General features: G+C 36.3%; 3 protein-coding genes across 8 annotated transcripts; 1 reads left to right on the forward strand and 2 right to left on the reverse strand.

The window, feature by feature from the left end:
* Positions 1 to 4,845: 4,845 nt before the first annotated feature.
* Positions 4,846 to 7,909, forward strand: LOC112696407 (uncharacterized). Of its 6 annotated transcripts, none has more exons than XR_003150712.3 (5): positions 4,877 to 5,500; positions 5,867 to 6,024; positions 6,673 to 6,755; positions 7,335 to 7,453; positions 7,662 to 7,909. XR_003150712.3 is itself a non-coding variant. In XM_025749162.3 (4 exons), the coding sequence occupies exons 1-3, from the start codon at positions 5,165 to 5,167 to the stop codon at positions 6,704 to 6,706; spliced, it is 528 nt and encodes a 175-aa protein (XP_025604947.1). In that variant the 5' UTR covers positions 4,846 to 5,164; the 3' UTR covers positions 6,707 to 6,755; positions 7,665 to 7,909. The 6 variants fall into 6 exon arrangements, 2 of the variants coding, with proteins under 2 accessions (XP_025604947.1, XP_025604948.1); XR_003150711.3 differs by having other exon boundaries at positions 7,665 to 7,909; XR_003150714.3 differs by having other exon boundaries at positions 7,370 to 7,453.
* Positions 7,910 to 13,122: 5,213 nt separating this feature from the next.
* Positions 13,123 to 15,605, reverse strand: LOC140173637 (uncharacterized). The gene is made up of 5 exons (XM_072198131.1): positions 15,386 to 15,605; positions 15,222 to 15,340; positions 14,244 to 14,645; positions 13,925 to 14,004; positions 13,123 to 13,447 (listed from the first exon to the last, which is right to left on the reverse strand). Exons 1-5 carry the CDS (start codon positions 15,603 to 15,605, stop codon positions 13,123 to 13,125), a joined length of 1,146 nt encoding a protein of 381 aa, XP_072054232.1.
* An 879-nt stretch (positions 15,606 to 16,484) lies between these two features.
* On the reverse strand, positions 16,485 to 17,573 carry LOC112805420 (uncharacterized). The gene is made up of 3 exons (XM_025847809.1): positions 17,101 to 17,573; positions 16,914 to 16,977; positions 16,485 to 16,847 (listed from the first exon to the last, which is right to left on the reverse strand). The coding sequence occupies exons 1-3, from the start codon at positions 17,571 to 17,573 to the stop codon at positions 16,485 to 16,487; spliced, it is 900 nt and encodes a 299-aa protein (XP_025703594.1).
* Between the last annotated feature and the right edge of the window lie 251 nt (positions 17,574 to 17,824).

Below are 17,824 nucleotides of genomic sequence, written 5' to 3' on the forward strand. Positions count from 1 at the left end.
TATTATGAAAAAAATTATATAAGGACTAATTTGATTAATTTTTAAAATTTAAGGGATAAAAATGACTTACATTTAAACTTTCAGGGATTATTTTGATTATAAACAATTTTTTTACATGTCAAGTGGCACATGGCATGCTAGGTGTCACTGACCTGACACGTCAACCAATCATCTGGTGACACGTGGCACTTAACGTGACACGTCATCATCTAACTAACGGAAAGACCAATTTGACTTACGTCTTATCTTTCAAGGACTAATATGACTAAAAAATCATTTGAGGACTAATTTGAAAAATAAGTGATCTTTCAGGGACGAATTTAACTATTAACCCTTTAAAAAATTGTATAATCTTGACTCAAAACTAGTGATAAAACTCTAATAATGAATTACAACAAAAGAATTTTACCTTGACCTAAATTTAATAGAATCTGAACTTAGTTTGCAACACTATAAGAATCCTGCTAAGGATATTGTCCTTTAAAAAGGTTCATCAAGATTTATCTTTGGCCAACAATTAAGTCAATTCTTGTTGTTTATTCACGTTTTCTTCTAGCAGCCTGAGTGTTGTCATTGATTTCATCAACAGTCTTCTTAGTGGCAATATAGTTGATGAATCCTTGCTGCGTCTGCTACAAGTGAAGGAGGCAGTCCATGCTTCCTTTTGTAGGATGTCTCCATTGTGTATCCCATTATATCATTGTATGTACATTGCATTCTAGTTCCTCTACCTTTGCCTCTATTTCCATAGTTCATTGTCTTGCCTCTACCTCTTCTTCTTCTGAATGAATCAAATGAATTGATCCTCATAGCCTCAAGCAAAGCTTTAGTATACGAAGATTCTATGTTGCCAAATTGCCTCTTTTATTGAGTGAGAAGCGAAAAAATTGTGTTGACAATCGGAAATGGAACCATAAGCATGATGCATATGCTTGATCTCACATTAGTATATTGTTCATTACGTTGTCTAAAAAGATGAGTGTTAGGAGCCAGCAATATTTGTGTTTTTTAACTATCAATTGGCCATCAATAGTATTTTTAATGGTTTGAGATTACATCCAATGGTGAAAAATCACTCACTTTTTGTTAAGTGCTGGTCACGAAACACAAAAATTGTTGCCCCCTAGACTTTTTCCTCTAAAAATTCTCACTGTGTGGCTCTCTTGTTTGTATTCTCTAATTTTAGCAAGTCCACAATCACATCTTTTAGCATATACTGAACAACTAGGAATAAATCTAAAATTGCTCAATCGAGCAATGTTAGGGGGCAGCAATTTTTGTGATTGTTAGCCATCAACTAGCGATGATTTGATGGTGTGAAATTGGTGTGAGATTTCATCCAATGGCTCACCATCCTCTGCTGGTTATATGCTAGCCAAAATTCAATAAAACTGCTGGCCCTTAGACTTTTTCTTGCTCAATCACTCCAAAATAACTTTTAATTTTGTATAATACGCAATCACACTAAATTCTCTTTGTTTCATTTGGTACATTCCTTCTTTAAATTCTATCACCTTATATCTATCTCTTTGGCAAAATCGATATTTTAAGTTTATTCACATATCAGAAGTAATATTATTTCAGAACACACTCATAAATTTCATTACTCAACAACAAATTAATCCACGAAACAATAAACGTATTATATCTCTTCCAAGCTTCGAATATCATATCATCAAGATCGGGTTTCTTAATAGTTCCTTCAACAAACTTCAGTTTATTTTTTTTATTTGAACACTAAAAGCATGGCTCTACCAACTGTGATAGTTACTTGCATTCAAAGTAATTCAAATGAGAGGCATTCCAGAATTCTCACCAAGATGTATGAAGCATGGACTGGCTAGATCTGAGCTTGAATTTGCATTCGTCTTTGAGATTTCAGCTTGTAATAGTGATTGGGTATGTGAGCAATTTATTGCGGAAAAGTCTAGGGACCACCAATTTTATTGTATTTTGGCCAGCATGTAACTAGTAGAAAAAGGTGAGTCATTGGATGAAATTTCACACCATCAAATCATCATTGATGACTAGTTGATGGCTACCAATCTCAAATATTGCTAGCCCCTAGCATAGCATTGCTCATTTACTGCACGTCCATGATAGATCCAGAAATAATATTTCTATAATAAAAATATTACGTGAACAAATTAGTTATCAAATTATTTATTAATTATTATATATTTATATATAAATACATGTATTATTTAATTTATTTTTAATATGTATTTTTTATTTTAATATATAGGTAATTATTTTCTATATACATATAACATAATTAGTCTTTAAAATATCTAATTTATAATTTTTTTGTGATTATCTAATTTATAAATTAAAACACTAAAATAGTAATTTAAATAATAACATATAATTTAAAATGTTATTATTTAGGTTTCATATTTAAAAAATTAAATAATCTTTTCTTAACAAAACAATCAAAATATCTCTGTTTTTATATAGAATAATATTACACATTCAAGTTTTTTTGTTAACCAAATCCAACCAAGTTAGTCTAAGATAACAAAAATAGTTATGACTAGTATTATTCTAAGTCTTATTGATTAACTTGATTAGACTTAATTCATAAAAATTTACTTTTGCGTACAATTAAAAGCCAATTCTTATTGAGATTCATAGTTGAAAAAATTCTTTCAATTAATATAGTTGTTACGAAAAAAAATTAAAACTAATATAAAAAAAAGATAAATAATACTCTTTCGAGTCAATCTTAAAAAAAAATATAATTTTTTTTAAAATTGAGAATTGATCATTCTAATGACATCTAATATAAAATTCTTAAATTGATTATGAAATACTAAAAACTAAATAAAAAATTATTGTGAAATTAAATTTAATAATTTAATAAAAACAAATAAATATTATTATTATTATTATTATATATTACTAATTTTTTTTTTAATTATAGTGAGGACACTTGCCCCCACAATCACACACAACATCCGTCTGCGTCCATGAATTCAGGTTGTGAATTGTTGAAAGACGAGTTTATCATTTTAGGATTTTGATTTGCCATTCCTAAAAGTTCACACCATAACTATCAACCTGATCGAATTAACAAATTTGAGATTTTGAATTGAGAGATTTTTAAAATGCCAGATTCAAAATTTTTTTCTATCTCAATGGTATAAGCTATTAAGAAAAAAAGAAGTAAAAAGAGAATAAAAGAGATCAGAGAAGAGACTAGGAATGAAGAGTTGAGAGAGACAGAGAAATTTTGTATCATATGTATGCTTATGTGTTTTGATGATAACATGTGATTTCTATCAGTAAGATAATTGGTGTTTTAAAATCTAACGAACTTAATATTTTATTCGACTTTAATCTAATTTCTTAATTGACTATCACTACAACATTTTGGGTCTATAGTCACGGTTTTTTTGGTCACGGTAAAAAATCGTGACCATAGACCCTCTATGGTCACGGTTTTTTAGGGTGACAAAAAAAAAGTTATAGTCACGGTTTTTTTGGAAAGGGTGACCATAGAGTACCTATGGTCACGGTTTTTTAAAAAAGAGTGGCCTAAAAGGGTCTATGATCACGGTTTTGAGGGGTGACCTAAAGGGGTCTATGGTCACGGTTTTTTACAGTGACAAAAAAGGGTCTATGGTCACGGTTTTTCAAAAAAGGGTGACCTAAAATGGTCTATGGTCACGGTTTTGGGAGGTGGCCTAAAGGGGTCTATGGTCACGGTTTTGGAGGGTGGCCTAAAAAGGTCTATGGTCACGGTTTTGGGAGTGACCTAATGGGGTCTATGGTCACGGTTTTTTACAGTGACCAAAAGGAGGCTATGGTCACGGTTTTTCAAAAAAGGGTGACCTAAAATGGTCTATGGTCACGGTTTTGGGGGGTGACCTAAAGGGGTCTATGGTCACGGTTTTGGGGGTGGCCTAAAAGGGTCTATAGTCACGATTTTGGGGAGTGGCCTAAAGAGATCTATGGTCACGGTTTTGGGGGTGGCCTAAAAGGGTTATGGTCACGATTTTGGGGGTGGCCTAAAGGAGTCTATGGTCACGGTTTTTTACAGTGACCAAAAAGGGTCTATGGTCATGGTTTTTCGGAAGGGTGACCTAAAAGGGTCTATGGTCACGACTTTGAGAGTGACTTAAAAGAGTCTATGGTCATGGTTTGTCACAAAATGATTAATTTTTAAAAATAATATATATTATTTTATATTTTTTTATAAAATTAGTATATAATTTTTATTAATAATTAAATTTTAAATATTGACTAAAAATTAATTTTTTAAATTAAAAAAATTAATTGTTAAATATAAATAAAAATAATTAATTTTTGAGTTTTTCATATATTTAAAATTTAAAATTTTAATAATTAAAAACTAATAATAGTTTATGTGATTTATTTTAAAATATTTTTAATAGGGGTTAAGTATATTTTTTGTTCCTAAAGTTTGACAAAAGTTTTAAAAATATCCTTAAATTTTATTTTGTTTCAATTTTGTCCCAAAAATTTTTTATTTGCATCAAATATACCCTTAACAGCTATTTTTTCAAAAAATTTAAGACCAATTCAACAACAATTTCATAAGAAGAACCCTCAACACAAGCAAATCAAACATAATTTTCATGTATTATTGTTAAATTGATCTTAATTTTTTTGAAAATTTAGCCGGTAGAGATATATTTAATGCAAATCGAGAACTTTTGGGACAAAATTGAAACAAAATAAAACTTAGGGGTATTTTTAAAATTTTTATCAAACTTCAAAGACAAAAAGTATACTTTACCCTTTTAATAGAATATATTTAATTTAAAATTATTATTCTATCCATCAATTTTATCAAAATATCTATTCAATCCAAATTTTTTTATAAAATTCTTAATTTTAAACTCTAATTCCCAAATTAAAAATCACAATCACAATCCCTAACCCTAAACCCCCAAATCCCTAATTTCCCAAAATACAAACCCTCAACGCCCCCTCCTCACGGTAACACACGCACACACCCACGGAAACGCAGAGAGAGAGGGAAAACGGAGAAGGGAAGAGAGGGAGGAGGAAGGAGACGGCGCCGACGGAGCTGGCAGCCGCCGTCGCAGTCGATGCTCGCAAGGAAGAGAGGGAGAGTGAGGGCGATCGAGCTGAGAAGAAGCAGGGAATCGGTTGCAACTAACCCTGCAGTTGTGTCATGAACTGCTTCTCCAACCTCTCATCCTACACTGCCGCCATCCTCGCTCGCTTCCTATCCAGCCGTCGTTCCCTCTGCAACTTCCCCATTAAGCTAACTCTTCCTCCTACTCTCTCTCCCCGCTCTCAATTCGTGCTCGCTAGGTTTCCCTCTCGCTGCTGCTGCTACTCCTCCTCCTCTGCCAAGAAAGGCCGCAAGAAGAAGGTGGTGGAGCCTGAACCTGTGGCGTCTGTTATGGAGCACGAGGAGAAGGTCACCTTCTTTGTGGTCCGAAAAGGGGACATCGTTGGAGTATATGATACACTCGTTGATTGCCAGTCTCAAGTTGGATCCTCTGTAATTATTCTCTTTTGGAACCCTATATTATCTATAATGCTCTCTTATTCATGTTTCTAACAACTAGTTTCTCTATAATGCTCTCTTATTCATGTTTCTAACAATTAGTTTCTATTGTTGCTGCTATTCGAATTACTTTTTGTTGTTTCCCCTTTTTAGATAATTATTCTCTTCTCTGCATGATTACAATGGGTGGTGTGGTTACTTTATCTGTTTTATTGGACAGGACACTAGTGGCTATTTATGTGGTTGTTTTGTTTGTGGTTCTTGTCTCCCATGACAATAGTGAAATGTAGAAGGAATATTCAAAGGCTATTGAGAATGAGGTATTGACTTTTCCCATTGTGTTATTGTCTTGCCTTTCAGGTATGTGATCCTCCTGTTAGTATGTACAAGGGATATTCTTTATCGAAGGACACTCAGAATTATCTTGTTTCACGTGGACTCAAGAATGCCTTGTACACAATTAGAGCTGCTGATTTGACAGAGGATTTATTGGCATGCTTGTTCCTTGCCCTTTCAAAGTATGTAACTTTTCCATTGTGTTCAATATTATTTTCATTTTGTCAAATCTGTTACTGAGCCTGACCAACATAGCATGCGAAGAAAGTTAGTATAGCTGTTAGTTGAAGGTATTCCATTTATTAAAATTTATAACTACTTCTAAGTTCTACCGATACTATTTTTTCTCTTGTCCATATTATTTATCATCTTTGATCCCACCGAAGCTTATATCGCATCCTTAACATTAATTTTGAATTGAAGGTCTTGGCCAAGTTTTGATTCAGAATAATTTGAGTTGATAGTCGAATTTGCTCCAAGGTTGTGTAAAATATCTATTACATTCATATTAGAAGGGTATAGATGACTCTTGTGGGACATGGGAGTATTTCATGTATGGCCTGTATGCTTCTATACTCTTGCAAGATAATATTTTCCTGTATGGCTTAAAATTCTTTCTTTTTCATTGATAGGCTCTGTTACTTTTTGATGAGATTAGAAATCCCCATTTTATCATGTATTCTTATATACTCATAGAAGGATTAGGTAGTGGGAAGTTGTATGTTGTGTTAACTTTTTCCTTCTGTAATATATCATCAAGATTTATGGCTGACACTTTTAAATAAGTATGAGGTTTATTCATTAAGCTAATCATGGATTATATGTCTCAGGATCCTGCTTCTATTGAAAGGGCACTTCAAGTAACGATGTATCGAAAAAGAGATATGTAGAGATGCTTGAACTAGATAATGTGGTAAGTTTCCTACAATTTGGAAGTACATGGTTATTAAGAAGCCAAATATAATAGCTACATGCCTAAAAATGTTATTTATGTCAAATATGTTGTAAATTTTAAATTTGTGTTAAAATTATCAATTCTTGAGCAACTTTCATATTGAGAAAAGTTTGGATATCATTGTTACTATAGATATCTGAATTATGTTATCTTTATAATACCCATTACATGTCTTGATATTATGTTATTATAGATATACTGATGCGCATGAATCCTTTTTTTCTTTTTGGTTGCTTGGTGCTACTGTTATTTCAACAATAACTACCATGCTTAAACCATGAGGGATTATAATAATTAAACTATTGAGTGACAGTCTACCAAAGTTACATCCACATGACATGTCACTTTTCTTTTATTTGGAAAAAAGAGGTATTTAAGGGAATGATTGAATGGTGATGCTCTTAGGGTTTTTAGTAAGATATTGACTAAAATGCACATGACACCATGTTAGTTCAGTTGGCTTATAAATAGTTGAAAGTAGTTGCATTTTATATATAAAATATCAAGTGACACACAAGTTACACTATTTCCTTGCAGCTTGAACAAAACATGCTTTAATAATTTCTTTGCAGCTTGAACAAAGTAAATTTGTAAATTTGAGGAGAAGAAGAAACTTGAAAATTAGGGTTTATACAACTATCTCTTCAAGTACTTTGGTAATATATACAACTATCTCTTCAAGTACTTTATATTGTTTTATGATGTGTCATATACTACGATGTGGATGTGTGCTGTATAGTGTGTACTAGCTATTATATGTGTGATGTATATATGTTTTAATGATATGTTTTTTTTTCCTAAGTTGAAGAAGAATAAATGTAGGTGTTTATGTCTAATGTGACTTTACTTTGCATGTTAATGAAGCAGGTGTTGAGCTTTCAAATGTTTAAGTGGCTGAAATAAAAGTTCTCGAGCGTTGAGAAGAAAGAATAGCAATACCAGAAACAATTTATCCTGGCAGAGTCTAAATTGTATTGCTTTCACGCCTGTGGAACAATTTTGTTAATAGTGTCTAGTTAGTGTTAGTGTATATATCACTGTATAAAACTAAGATTGAGACAAGTGTATTCACTCAACTATATTGATATGTTAGCTGGTTACTTTAATCACAACTTATCTTAATTTTTGATTATCATTTTTTATTTTTAGATTTATTTTGTGATCATCATCATTTTGGGATGTCATTATGCTTTAAAAAAAATCTCATAAAACAAAATAGGCTTTGGTCACGGTAAAAACCGTGACCATAGATAAGGCTATGGTCACGGTTTTGTGGGGTGACCATAGATAAGCTATGGTCACGGTGAAAAACCGTGACCATAGATAAGGCTATAGTCACTGTTTTAAGATGGGGGTGACCATAGATAGGGCTATGGTCACGGTTTTAACGAAGGGTGACCATAGAGCTATGGTCACGGAAAAAATCGTGACTATAGATAAGGCTATGGTCACGGTTTTAAGGAGGGGTGACCATAGAGTCTATGGTCACGGCAAAAACCGTGACCATAGATAAGACTATGGTCACGGTTTTAAGGTGGGGTGACCATAGATAAGGCTATGGTCACGGTTTTTACGCGTGACCATAGATTAACCTATGGTCACGGTGAAAAAACGTGGTCTAAAGTGTCAAAATTTGAAAATTGAAACCGTGACCCTAGAAACCGTGACCATAGATAAAAAAACCGTGACTATAGACCTATGGCCACGAGAGAATAGACTACGGTAAAAAACCGTGACCATAGGTCCAAAACCGTGACCATAGATCTATGGTCACCCTTTTTACTAGCTATGGTCACGGTTTTTTACCGTGACCATAGACCTTTTTTTTGTAGTGTATATCGTAGAAATATCATTGCATGACATATATTATATGATATAACATCAAGTTTGATAATCAATTTTGAAGAAAAAGAAGTTTTGACGAGGATTCGACGTAAAATTTTTTTATCTTTTTTACAACGGATAAAAATGAATTTTTACAAGAGGATTCTAATATCAAACTCAAAGACAAGTTTCTCAAGGAATTAATCGTACATGCAACAAAGATTATACGACAAATAGAAATCCAACAAATAAGGTTTAGATGTACAACTTTAGTTTTAAGGTAAATTAAATTTATCTCTCAAGTTAAAATTAAGTTTTAATCAAAGTAAAATAAATTTTACTCAATGATTTTAAAAATACATGATTGCAAAAGAGTATAGATCGTGTTATAATAATCCTAGATTATGAAGAGTATGATTCAATTCAATTTTGCAAAAAGTGTCATAATTCTAAATTTAAATTTGCTGAAATTTAAGTTTAGAGGATTAATCCTTATGTTAAAAAGGAAGATTAATCCTCATTTGATACGAAAAATATTAAGTACGCAGTTTAAATGTTTGAAGTCAGGGATGGACATAAAGAGGGTGAGTAGAGGCTTCGACCTCCAACTTTTTTTAACAAAGTTAATAATAATAAATTATTAAATATGATTTAATTTTAAAAAAATATTTAGTATTTAATTTAGTATAAAAAAAGTCAAGTCGAACTTAAATATTAACGATTTTTAATATCTAAAAAGTAATAATATTAAAAAAATCTGAAAAAGATATTATCACTAATATTTTTTAATTAAATAAAATTTTTCAAATCTCATAAAGTAGATTCTTTTTCTTTTTGTGACTGTCTTTCTTGATTCATTTGATATTAATTCTCTCTATTTCAACTGCTATAACGGAGAGATTTTTTTTCAACTATGAATATTGTGAAGAATAACTCAGAAACAAAATTGTTCTTGCAAGGAAGGGATTGCCGCTGTATACTTCGGCCCTGTGCTGATCTTAGTTCAGTAGATTTACTGGGACCGACGATTTCCTTGTGAACCTGGACTCGAGCGTGGTACCTGCAAAAGGGACTCCGACGCCCAAGTTAGTATGAGGATGAAACAAAAGATCAAATATATATGAAATTGAAAGAGAAATGATTCCAGCAAAAGACTTCAGAAGGTGAAGTAGTTTTCTTAAGGAGAGGTATATGTTTCTTGTCTTGCCTCTGTCTCTTTGCTTATGTGAGCGTTGTTTTTATAGAGTTAGATCTTGAATTTCCCTAACGGTTAATTTGAATGAATCTCGACTTTCCCAAAATTCTTGGGGAGCTAACGTATATGTGCCTAGAGTATCAGATGCACGTGTCTTTTGATCAGGCTGACGTGTCCGAGATATATGGCGATAAGGTCCGTTCTTTGACGTGGCCGAGATATATGGTGATAAGCTCCAAGTAGGCAGGGTACCGTACACAGCCCCTAAGCTTAACTTGTGTCTTTGTTTTTATAGCAAGTTGAGCTTTTGGACGACTTATATCTCGGCGTCGGTTTGTACTTGGTAGCCCCCAAGCTCAACGCTGCGTTTTAAAACTCCATTCATGTTTTTCGAGGCATTTCATTTTGGGGAACGTGCCAGAAACTTGCTTACCCATTTTTTGGTGAACGTGGTGCAATTAAGTTCCTTAATGACCGGATTTGAACCATTTTGACCTAGGGTACTTCAACAGTTGTTCCTTTTGGGTCTCCCGTTTGTTTACTGGGTTTGTCATATCGTTTGTTTGGGTTTCTGTTTCAAAGTTTTTACCTTTTTACTTTTTATCTGGCTTTGGCGGTTAGAATGGCTTTGAAAGGTTAGATTGTTTCTCCTCACTCTGCTCCCTTCTTTTTGTTTTTGATTCTCTGTTGCTGTTAGGAAAAGATGGTTAGGGATAAGGAAAAAGATAAAGTGAAAGTAGTTGAAGTTAAGAAGGATGATCCTTTCCACTGGGTAGATGATGACGTAAAAATGCGTGCTTCTTCATATTCTACTTTTGAGTCGTTGAAGGAGCTTCGTAGTATGAAGCTAGTTAAGGACTATTCTGGTATTGCCGTTGAACTTCTTCCTTGTTCCAGTGAGGAGAGGGTTTGTGAGCGTAGGAGGGATTGGGGATATTTTTATATGTACACCCCTTGCTTTACTGAGTTGCATGTTAGATTTCCTTTTTCACCTTTCGAGTGTGATGTATTAACGCAGCTTAACTGTGCCCCTTCTCAATTACACCCGAATTCTTGGGCGTTTTTACGGGCTTTCCAGTGTTTGATGGACTTTCTTGAGTATCTGCCTTCTTTGGGTATTTTCTTTTCTCTATTTCAGTCAAAAGGGGTTCGGAGGGGTCTATGGATATTTTTGAGTAGCTTCCATGGTCGTTCCATTTTTTTTGCTGTATAAGTCTTCCTTCAAAAACTTTAAACCTTTATTTGTTAAAGTCCGATCTATAGAGACCGAGTATCCTTTTTACCTTGATGACGAGTAATAGAAAAATTTCCATTATACTGGTGTTCCGAGCCCATGCAAGTGCTTGAGGCTTCTAGGAGTGAGGAGGAGGACTTAGTGGTGGAATTTTTAATTGAAAATTTTGCTGCCGACGAGTGTTTGTCGGTTCCTGAGATATTGCATTTTGAGAAAGAAAGTGATAAAGAGGGGTTAAGGACTTATATAGGTAATATAAACATGTACTTTTTTATTAATTGTTCTGTTCTTGTCTAGTCTGTAAGCTCTTATTTCTGTCTGTAGGAGGGCGAGTTTCACATCTGACTTCATCTCGGTTACAGATTTTTCTTGATAAGAAAAAGGATAAGGGTGCTGGTGTTTCTGGCTTACCTAAAACTGGTGCGGGGGAGGTTTCTTTTTCTACTGCTCAGCCAGCTTCTTCGAAGAGGAAGAGGGATGTTTCTGAGGACTCGTTAGAAGTGTTATCTGGGGGAGGTAAAAGGGTTTGCTGAAAATTCAAAGTTGGCATTTGATCGACAGCGAAGTCTTCATGGGTTTATACCGGGGGCGAGTTCTCATTCTCTTTGGAGTGAGAACTTCCATTTGGCTGAGCTTTCTAATAGGGCCTCCCCCTGGACATGTTGCTTACTCGCCGAGTTGGGATGGAAGCTTTGGGAAAATATGTTCAGGTGTGTGAATTTATATTCGTTTTTGTTCGTTTCCTTTTTATGTCGCTTATTGTGTTTGATTTGTTTTCTGTAGACTGTTGTTGTTCGTTTGCTTTGTGTTGGTCGTACCACCGAATTGCTCGGGGCTGAGCAGTAGATTGATGTTGAGAAGTTTGCTTCTTTAGAGCGAACGATTAAAGAGAAAGAAGGAGTTATTGTTGATATTACTGCCAAGATGAAAGAGAAAGAAGAAGAGGTTTCTGAAGTTACTACGAAGATGAAGGAAAAAGAAGATGAAGTGGCTCGTCTTCATGATCAGATTCGTGTACTTCAAAGTGAGATAAGGGATAATGACAAGGTGAAATGTGAGATGACTGCTCGGATCCATGAATTGGAAGATCAAGGTATTGAAATGTTTATGTCTAGTTTTGACCGAGCTGTGTCTCAAGTTTCGCTTTTCATTCCTGAGTTTGATGTCAACCGGTTTGATGTAACGAAGATTGTGAATGATGGAAAGCTTGTTGAAGATGAGGCAGGTGAGGATCATGGTGAAAATATTCCTCCACCTGCCTAAAAGTATGATTGTATTGAAAGTAGGAAAATGTGATACTTTTGTTTAGTTTAAGACTGATTCTGTTTCAGACTTCTATTTAATATTTTGTGATCCAACCTTGACAACGGTTGGTATTTGGAAAATGTTTGGAGCTGTATAAGAAGCTCATGTATGAACGTTAATGTAGCCTTTTCCTGCGTGCTTGAGTGATAGGTATTGCTTTGATATCACTTTTTTGCATTTTGCAATCTTTTTGCCGACTTTAGCAGTCGATAGTGACGTTATTTTGACTTTTGCTAATGATGAGTATCACATATTATGCAGCTGAATATAATTGATATGTATTTGATGTTTTGTTTTACGAAGTGGTCGGCCTCGTTAAAACCTGTCCGAGTAAAACCCTCCTTAGGGATAAAAATCTCGTGATCGGGAAAAAGAGTACCTGGCTAGTTCACGCTTACACTTAAGAGTTAACTGTAATATGTCTTCAAAGATGAAATGTTCCATGTGTTAGGTATGGGTTTGCCTTCTAGTGTTTCAAGAACGTATGCTCCTTTGCCAATGACTTTAGAAATGCAGTAGAGGCCTTTCCAATTAGCGGCTAGTTTGCCGTGTCCATGTGGTTTCTGAGCTTCTTCCATTTGTCTCAGCACTAGGTCCCCTTCTTTTAATGTTCTCGGCCTGGCCTTTTTGTTGTATTGCCTCTTCATTGTTGCTTGCATAGCTTGTTGTCTGAGTTTGGTGAGTTTGCGGTCCTCGTGTATGAGGTCAAGTTCGGCCGTTCTTGTTTCCGAGTTGTCTTGTTCGTCAAAGTACTCGGTCCATGTTGATCATCGGCTGATTTCTATAGGTATCATGTAGTTTGTGCCATATACTAGTCGGAATGGACTTTCTTTTGTAGTTGTGTGTGGAGTCGTGTTATAACTCCACAATACTTCTGGTATAAGCTCGGTCCATCCTCCCTTAGCATCTATTAACTTCTTTTTCAATGCCTGCAAGATAACTTTATTAGCCGCTTCCGCGAGCCCATTAATTTGTGGGTGCTCGACGGAGGAAAAACGATGCTTAATATGCAAATCGGTTAGATATGATGCAATCTTTTTATTGGTAAATTGCCTACCATTGTCGGATATAATTTCTTTGGGTAAGCTGAATCTACATATGATGGATTTCCAAATAAAATTTTGTACCTTTTCGGCTGTAATCTTTGCTAACGGCTGAGCTTCTATCCATTTTGTGAAGTAGTTGATAGCAACTAAAAGGAATTTTACCTGTCCTGTTGAGATTGGGAATGGTCCGAGTATATCCATTCCCCATTTATGAAATGGCCAGCTGATGTCTGATGTATGCAAAAGTTTGGCCGGGTTATGTATGAGTGGTGCACATCTCTAACAGGCATCACAGCTTTGGACTTTCATTTTGCAGTCTTTGCTTAACGTCGGCCAGTAGTAACCTGTTCGGAGTATCTTTGTGGCCAGACTTCTACTTCCAGTGTGGTGTCCGCAAATGCCGTCGTGTAATTCGTTTACCACGGTTTCGGCTTCTTTTTGGCTGAGACATTTCAAGAGAGGTCGAGATACACCTCGCCTGTACAGATTTGATCCTAGTAAAGTATATTGGCTTGCTTTGTACCTGAATGTCCTCGAATTTTCATCTTCTGGTATTTCCCCGTTCTGTAAATAGCGGACATATGGTTTTTGCCAATCTTCCACCTGTGTCACACTCAAAACCAATTTTGCTTCTAAACTGGATTCTGTTAGAGTAATGTGGTGTAGTTTATCTGTATGATCTGTCATTCTATGAGTGGCTAGCTTGGATAAAATATCAGCCCTATTGTTTTGTTCTCTAGGTATATATAAAATTTCGAAGTGTGAAAAGATTTCATAAGCTCTTTAACTAACATCAAATACTTTTCTAGAATTGGATTGCGTACCTGGAATTGGGCATTTACCTGTTGCACCACTAACAAAGAATCACAATGTACTTTTAGGGTTGAGATTCCTGCTTCTTTGGCTAGCCTCAACCCTGCGACCAGGGCCTCATACTCGGCCTGGTTGTTAGTTGCTTCAAAGAGAAACTTGATTGATTGTTCGGCATGGACTCCATTACCGTCTTTCAGCAAAATTCCTGCTCCGTATATATTCTCGTTTGATGCTCTGTCTACGTACAGTTCCCAAAATTTGGTGAGTTTGTCCTTATCTGTGAGTTCAGAGATGAAGTCGGCTAATGCCTGTGCTTTCGGCGATCCCCTCGATTGATAAGATATGTCGAATTCAGAGAGTTCGATTGCCCACTTTGTCAATCGACCTGCTAAATCTGGTTTTGCTGGTATTTGTCGCAGAGGGTGGCCTGTCTGAACTATGATCGGGTGTATATTGAAATAATGTCTTAGACGTCAGGCGGTGATTACTAAGCCAAATGCTAGTTTTTCAATCATTGAGTATCTTATTTCAGCGTCCTGCGGGACTTTGCTTACGAATACACTGGATGTTGCTCTTTCCCTATTTCTGTTACAAGGACGGAGCTGATGGTGTTAGTTGAGATTGAAAGAAATAGTTATAAGGGTTTACCATGCTGTGGTTTCTGCAATATGGGTGGTGATCCCAGAATCTATTTGAATTCAGTGAACGCCTTCTCACATTCGTCTATTCAGGAGAACTTATCTGACTTTTTCATGGTCTTAAAGAAATGGTAAGATCTTGTCGCTCGGCTGGTAAAAATCTTGATAAGGCGGCCAAGCACCCTATTAGTCGCTGTACTTCTTTGATCGTCTTTGGCGATTGCATGTTTAGGATTGCTTGACAGTTATCTGGATTGGCTTCTATACCTCGGTTTGTTAATAAGATTCTAAGGAACTTCCCCTTTTTTACTCCAAATGCACTTTCTCCGGATTTAACCACATGTTGTGTATTTGGAGTTGCTGAAAGACCTCGTTTAAGTCAGATTCGTGCTGTGTTTCTGAACTGGATTTGACGACCATGTCGTCAACATATATTTTAATATTCCTTTTTTTGAATACTTTGTCCATGAGCCTCTGATAAGTAGCACCTGCATTTTTTAGTCCGAAAGGCATTACTTTATAAGAAAAATTACCTTGGTCAGTTATGAAAGCTGTCTTGTCTTCGTCGTTTGGGTGCATTTGGATCTGATTGTATCCAGAGTAGGCGTCCATAAAGCTCAACACTTTGTAACCTGAAGTGTCATCTACAAGTCTGTCAATGTTTGGCAATGGGTATGAATCTTTTGGGCATGCCTTGTTTAGATCTGTGAAGTCCACGCACATTCGCCATTTTCCTGAATTTTTTCTGACCATGACCACGTTCGCTAGCCATGAAGAAAATCGGACTTCTCTTATGAAACCTGCATCGAGTAGTTTTTGCGTTTCTATTGCTGCCGTGTTTCTTCTTTCCGTTCCCAAATTGCGTTTCTTCTAACTTATAGGTCGGACATTGGGGTTGACTGCTAGTTTATGGCAGATGAGGTTTGGATCAATCCCTGGTATGTCGGCTGGGGTCCAAGCGAATAAGTCGGCATTGGCTTTCAAAATGCTCTTCAGATATTGCTTTGTTTTTGTAGAAAAAGCCGATCCAATGTTAGTATACTGATTATCTGTATTTAATTCTACCTTTTCCAGATCGTCCATTGGTGAAAGACAACTGTGGTTGTCTCTGGAATCCATCTCGGTTAGGCGTGGGATGTGCTCCGAGTTGTACACCGAATTGATTCTGGGGATGGCTTCCTTTGTAATCTTCAAGCTAGCATTGTAACATTGTCTGGCCTTCTTGTGGTCGGCGTGGACTGTTGCTACTTTGCTGTCCTACAAGGGAAACTTGACACACAAATGAATAGTGGAAACAATTGCTCCGAAGGAGTTAAGGGATGGTCGTCCAAAGATGACATTGTAAGGGCTAACACAGTCGACCACTAGAAATTGAATATCCAGTGTTTTGGAGTTTGGGGGTTCTCCCAACATTGTTCTCAGCCAGATGTATCCTGATATGGGTACTCTTTCGCTTGAAAAGCCCACCAGTTCTCCTCCTGATGGTTGTAGTGACTTATCACTTAATTGCATCTTTTTGAATGTGGAGTAGAACAGGACATCATCGCTACTTTCTAGATCGAGTAACCCCTTTTTCACAGACAGTTCTCCCATGTTTACTGAGATTACTACTGGGTCATCTAGGTTTGGAGATCATGATTGGAGGTCGGATGCACTGAATCTTATGTCGGCCGGGGAAGTTGTAGTTGGACAATTCTGCCAAGTTCCTTCCATTGTCATCATGGCTCTATAGCTTCGCTTCCTTGCTGCATTTGTTATTCCCCCTCCGGCGAAACCCCCTGATATGTAGTTTATAATCCCTTTGGAGGTGGGGGTTTCTACTGGGTCTCGCCATGTTCCTTTATCCCTTCGTTTCGAGCTATACCTCGGCTTACTCGTGTCAGCTGTTTCCTTCTGGCTTCTTAAACCGATGTACTTGTCTAGCAATCCTTGTCTTGCCAGTCTCTCCAATAGGTCCTTAGCTGCTACACACTCGTCCGTGGTGTGACCAAACTTCTAGTGGAATGCACAATGCTTTCCTTTGTCTACGTACTTTTGATCTTGATATGTTTCCGCTTTGACTAGTGGCTTTATGAGTCTGTTGTGTAATATATCCTTTATAATATCCTCTCTTCTCGTGTTGAACCTGGTATATGAATCAAATTTTGGAGTTAGCTTAAAAGATTTTCTATGATCTTTAATAATCGACCTGCCCGGCTTGTCATCGTCTTTTCATGATGGTAGTTTTTCATTCCTCTGTGTTTCTCACAATTCCTCTATCTCGATCTGTCCTGTGGCCTTATCTCGGAACTCTTCTAACGTCTTTGGCTTAGCCACAACTATGGCTTCCTGGAATTTTCCTGGTCGTAGGCCACTCTTGATAGCATGCAATTGTACTTCTGGGTTTAAGTCGGAGATTTCCATGGCCGCCGTGGTGAACCGCGTCATGTTATCCTTGAGGCTTTCATGCGGACATTGCTTGATCGTGCTGAGATAATCCGAGTCTCTCACATAAATCTTGGATGCTACAAAATGATTGATAAACATTTTGGCAAATTCGTCAAAGCTGGTTATGGACCCTGTAGGCAAATTAGAAAACCACAGTAAAGCAGCTCCATCCAGGAAAGTAGAAAAAGATCGGCATAAAATAGGGTCGCCATCACTGTTCAGAAACATCATGGATTCAAAATTGGTGACATGGACTTTTGGTTCCCCGATCCCCTTGTATGGTGTTAGGGTCATCGGGAGTGTGAAATTCTGGGACATTTGATAGCTCATTATCTCCTCAGAAAATGGATTAACTCGTCGTCTCCCGGACTTGGATGGAGTTTCTACTGTCTTAGCATTGGACTCTGACTGATGTTCCTTGTGCTATTCAGTGTTTGTCCTTTTGCTATCAAACTTCCAATCTCTGTCGTTTTGCATTACTGCTAACAGTTCAGCCATCCGCTAGTTCTCTGCGAGGAGCGCAGCATTTGCGACCGTGAGGTCAG

Source organism: Arachis hypogaea, chromosome 6 (genome assembly GCF_003086295.3).
Source record: "Arachis hypogaea cultivar Tifrunner chromosome 6, arahy.Tifrunner.gnm2.J5K5, whole genome shotgun sequence".
Lineage (NCBI taxonomy): Eukaryota > Viridiplantae > Streptophyta > Magnoliopsida > Fabales > Fabaceae > Arachis > Arachis hypogaea.

What these genes read in the sequence shown, in the direction of transcription:
- LOC112805420 (XM_025847809.1), bottom strand. Translation starts at nt 17,573, where the DNA reads ATGACCCTAACACCATACAAGGGGATCGGGGAACCAAAAGTCCATGTC. An exon ending in CAGATCGAGATAGAGGAATT is followed by an intron (nt 16,978 to 17,100) that starts GTGAGAAACACA and finishes TTCATATACCAG; the next exon opens with GTTCAACACGAGAAGAGAGG. An exon ending in ACAGACTCATAAAGCCACTA is followed by an intron (nt 16,848 to 16,913) that starts GTCAAAGCGGAA and finishes GCATTCCACTAG; the next exon opens with AAGTTTGGTCACACCACGGA.
- LOC140173637 (XM_072198131.1), bottom strand. Translation starts at nt 15,605, where the DNA reads ATGGTCAGAAAAAATTCAGGAAAATGGCGAATGTGCGTGGACTTCACA. An exon ending in AGCTTTCATAACTGACCAAG is followed by an intron (nt 15,341 to 15,385) that starts GTAATTTTTCTT and finishes TAAAAAATGCAG; the next exon opens with GTGCTACTTATCAGAGGCTC. An exon ending in GAAAATTCGAGGACATTCAG is followed by an intron (nt 13,448 to 13,924) that starts GTACAAAGCAAG and finishes CATCATATGTAG; the next exon opens with ATTCAGCTTACCCAAAGAAA.
- LOC112696407 (XM_025749162.3), top strand. Translation starts at nt 5,165, where the DNA reads ATGAACTGCTTCTCCAACCTCTCATCCTACACTGCCGCCATCCTCGCT. An exon ending in AGTCTCAAGTTGGATCCTCT is followed by an intron (nt 5,501 to 5,866) that starts GTAATTATTCTC and finishes CTTGCCTTTCAG; the next exon opens with GTATGTGATCCTCCTGTTAG. An exon ending in TTGTTCCTTGCCCTTTCAAA is followed by an intron (nt 6,025 to 6,672) that starts GTATGTAACTTT and finishes TATATGTCTCAG; the next exon opens with GATCCTGCTTCTATTGAAAG.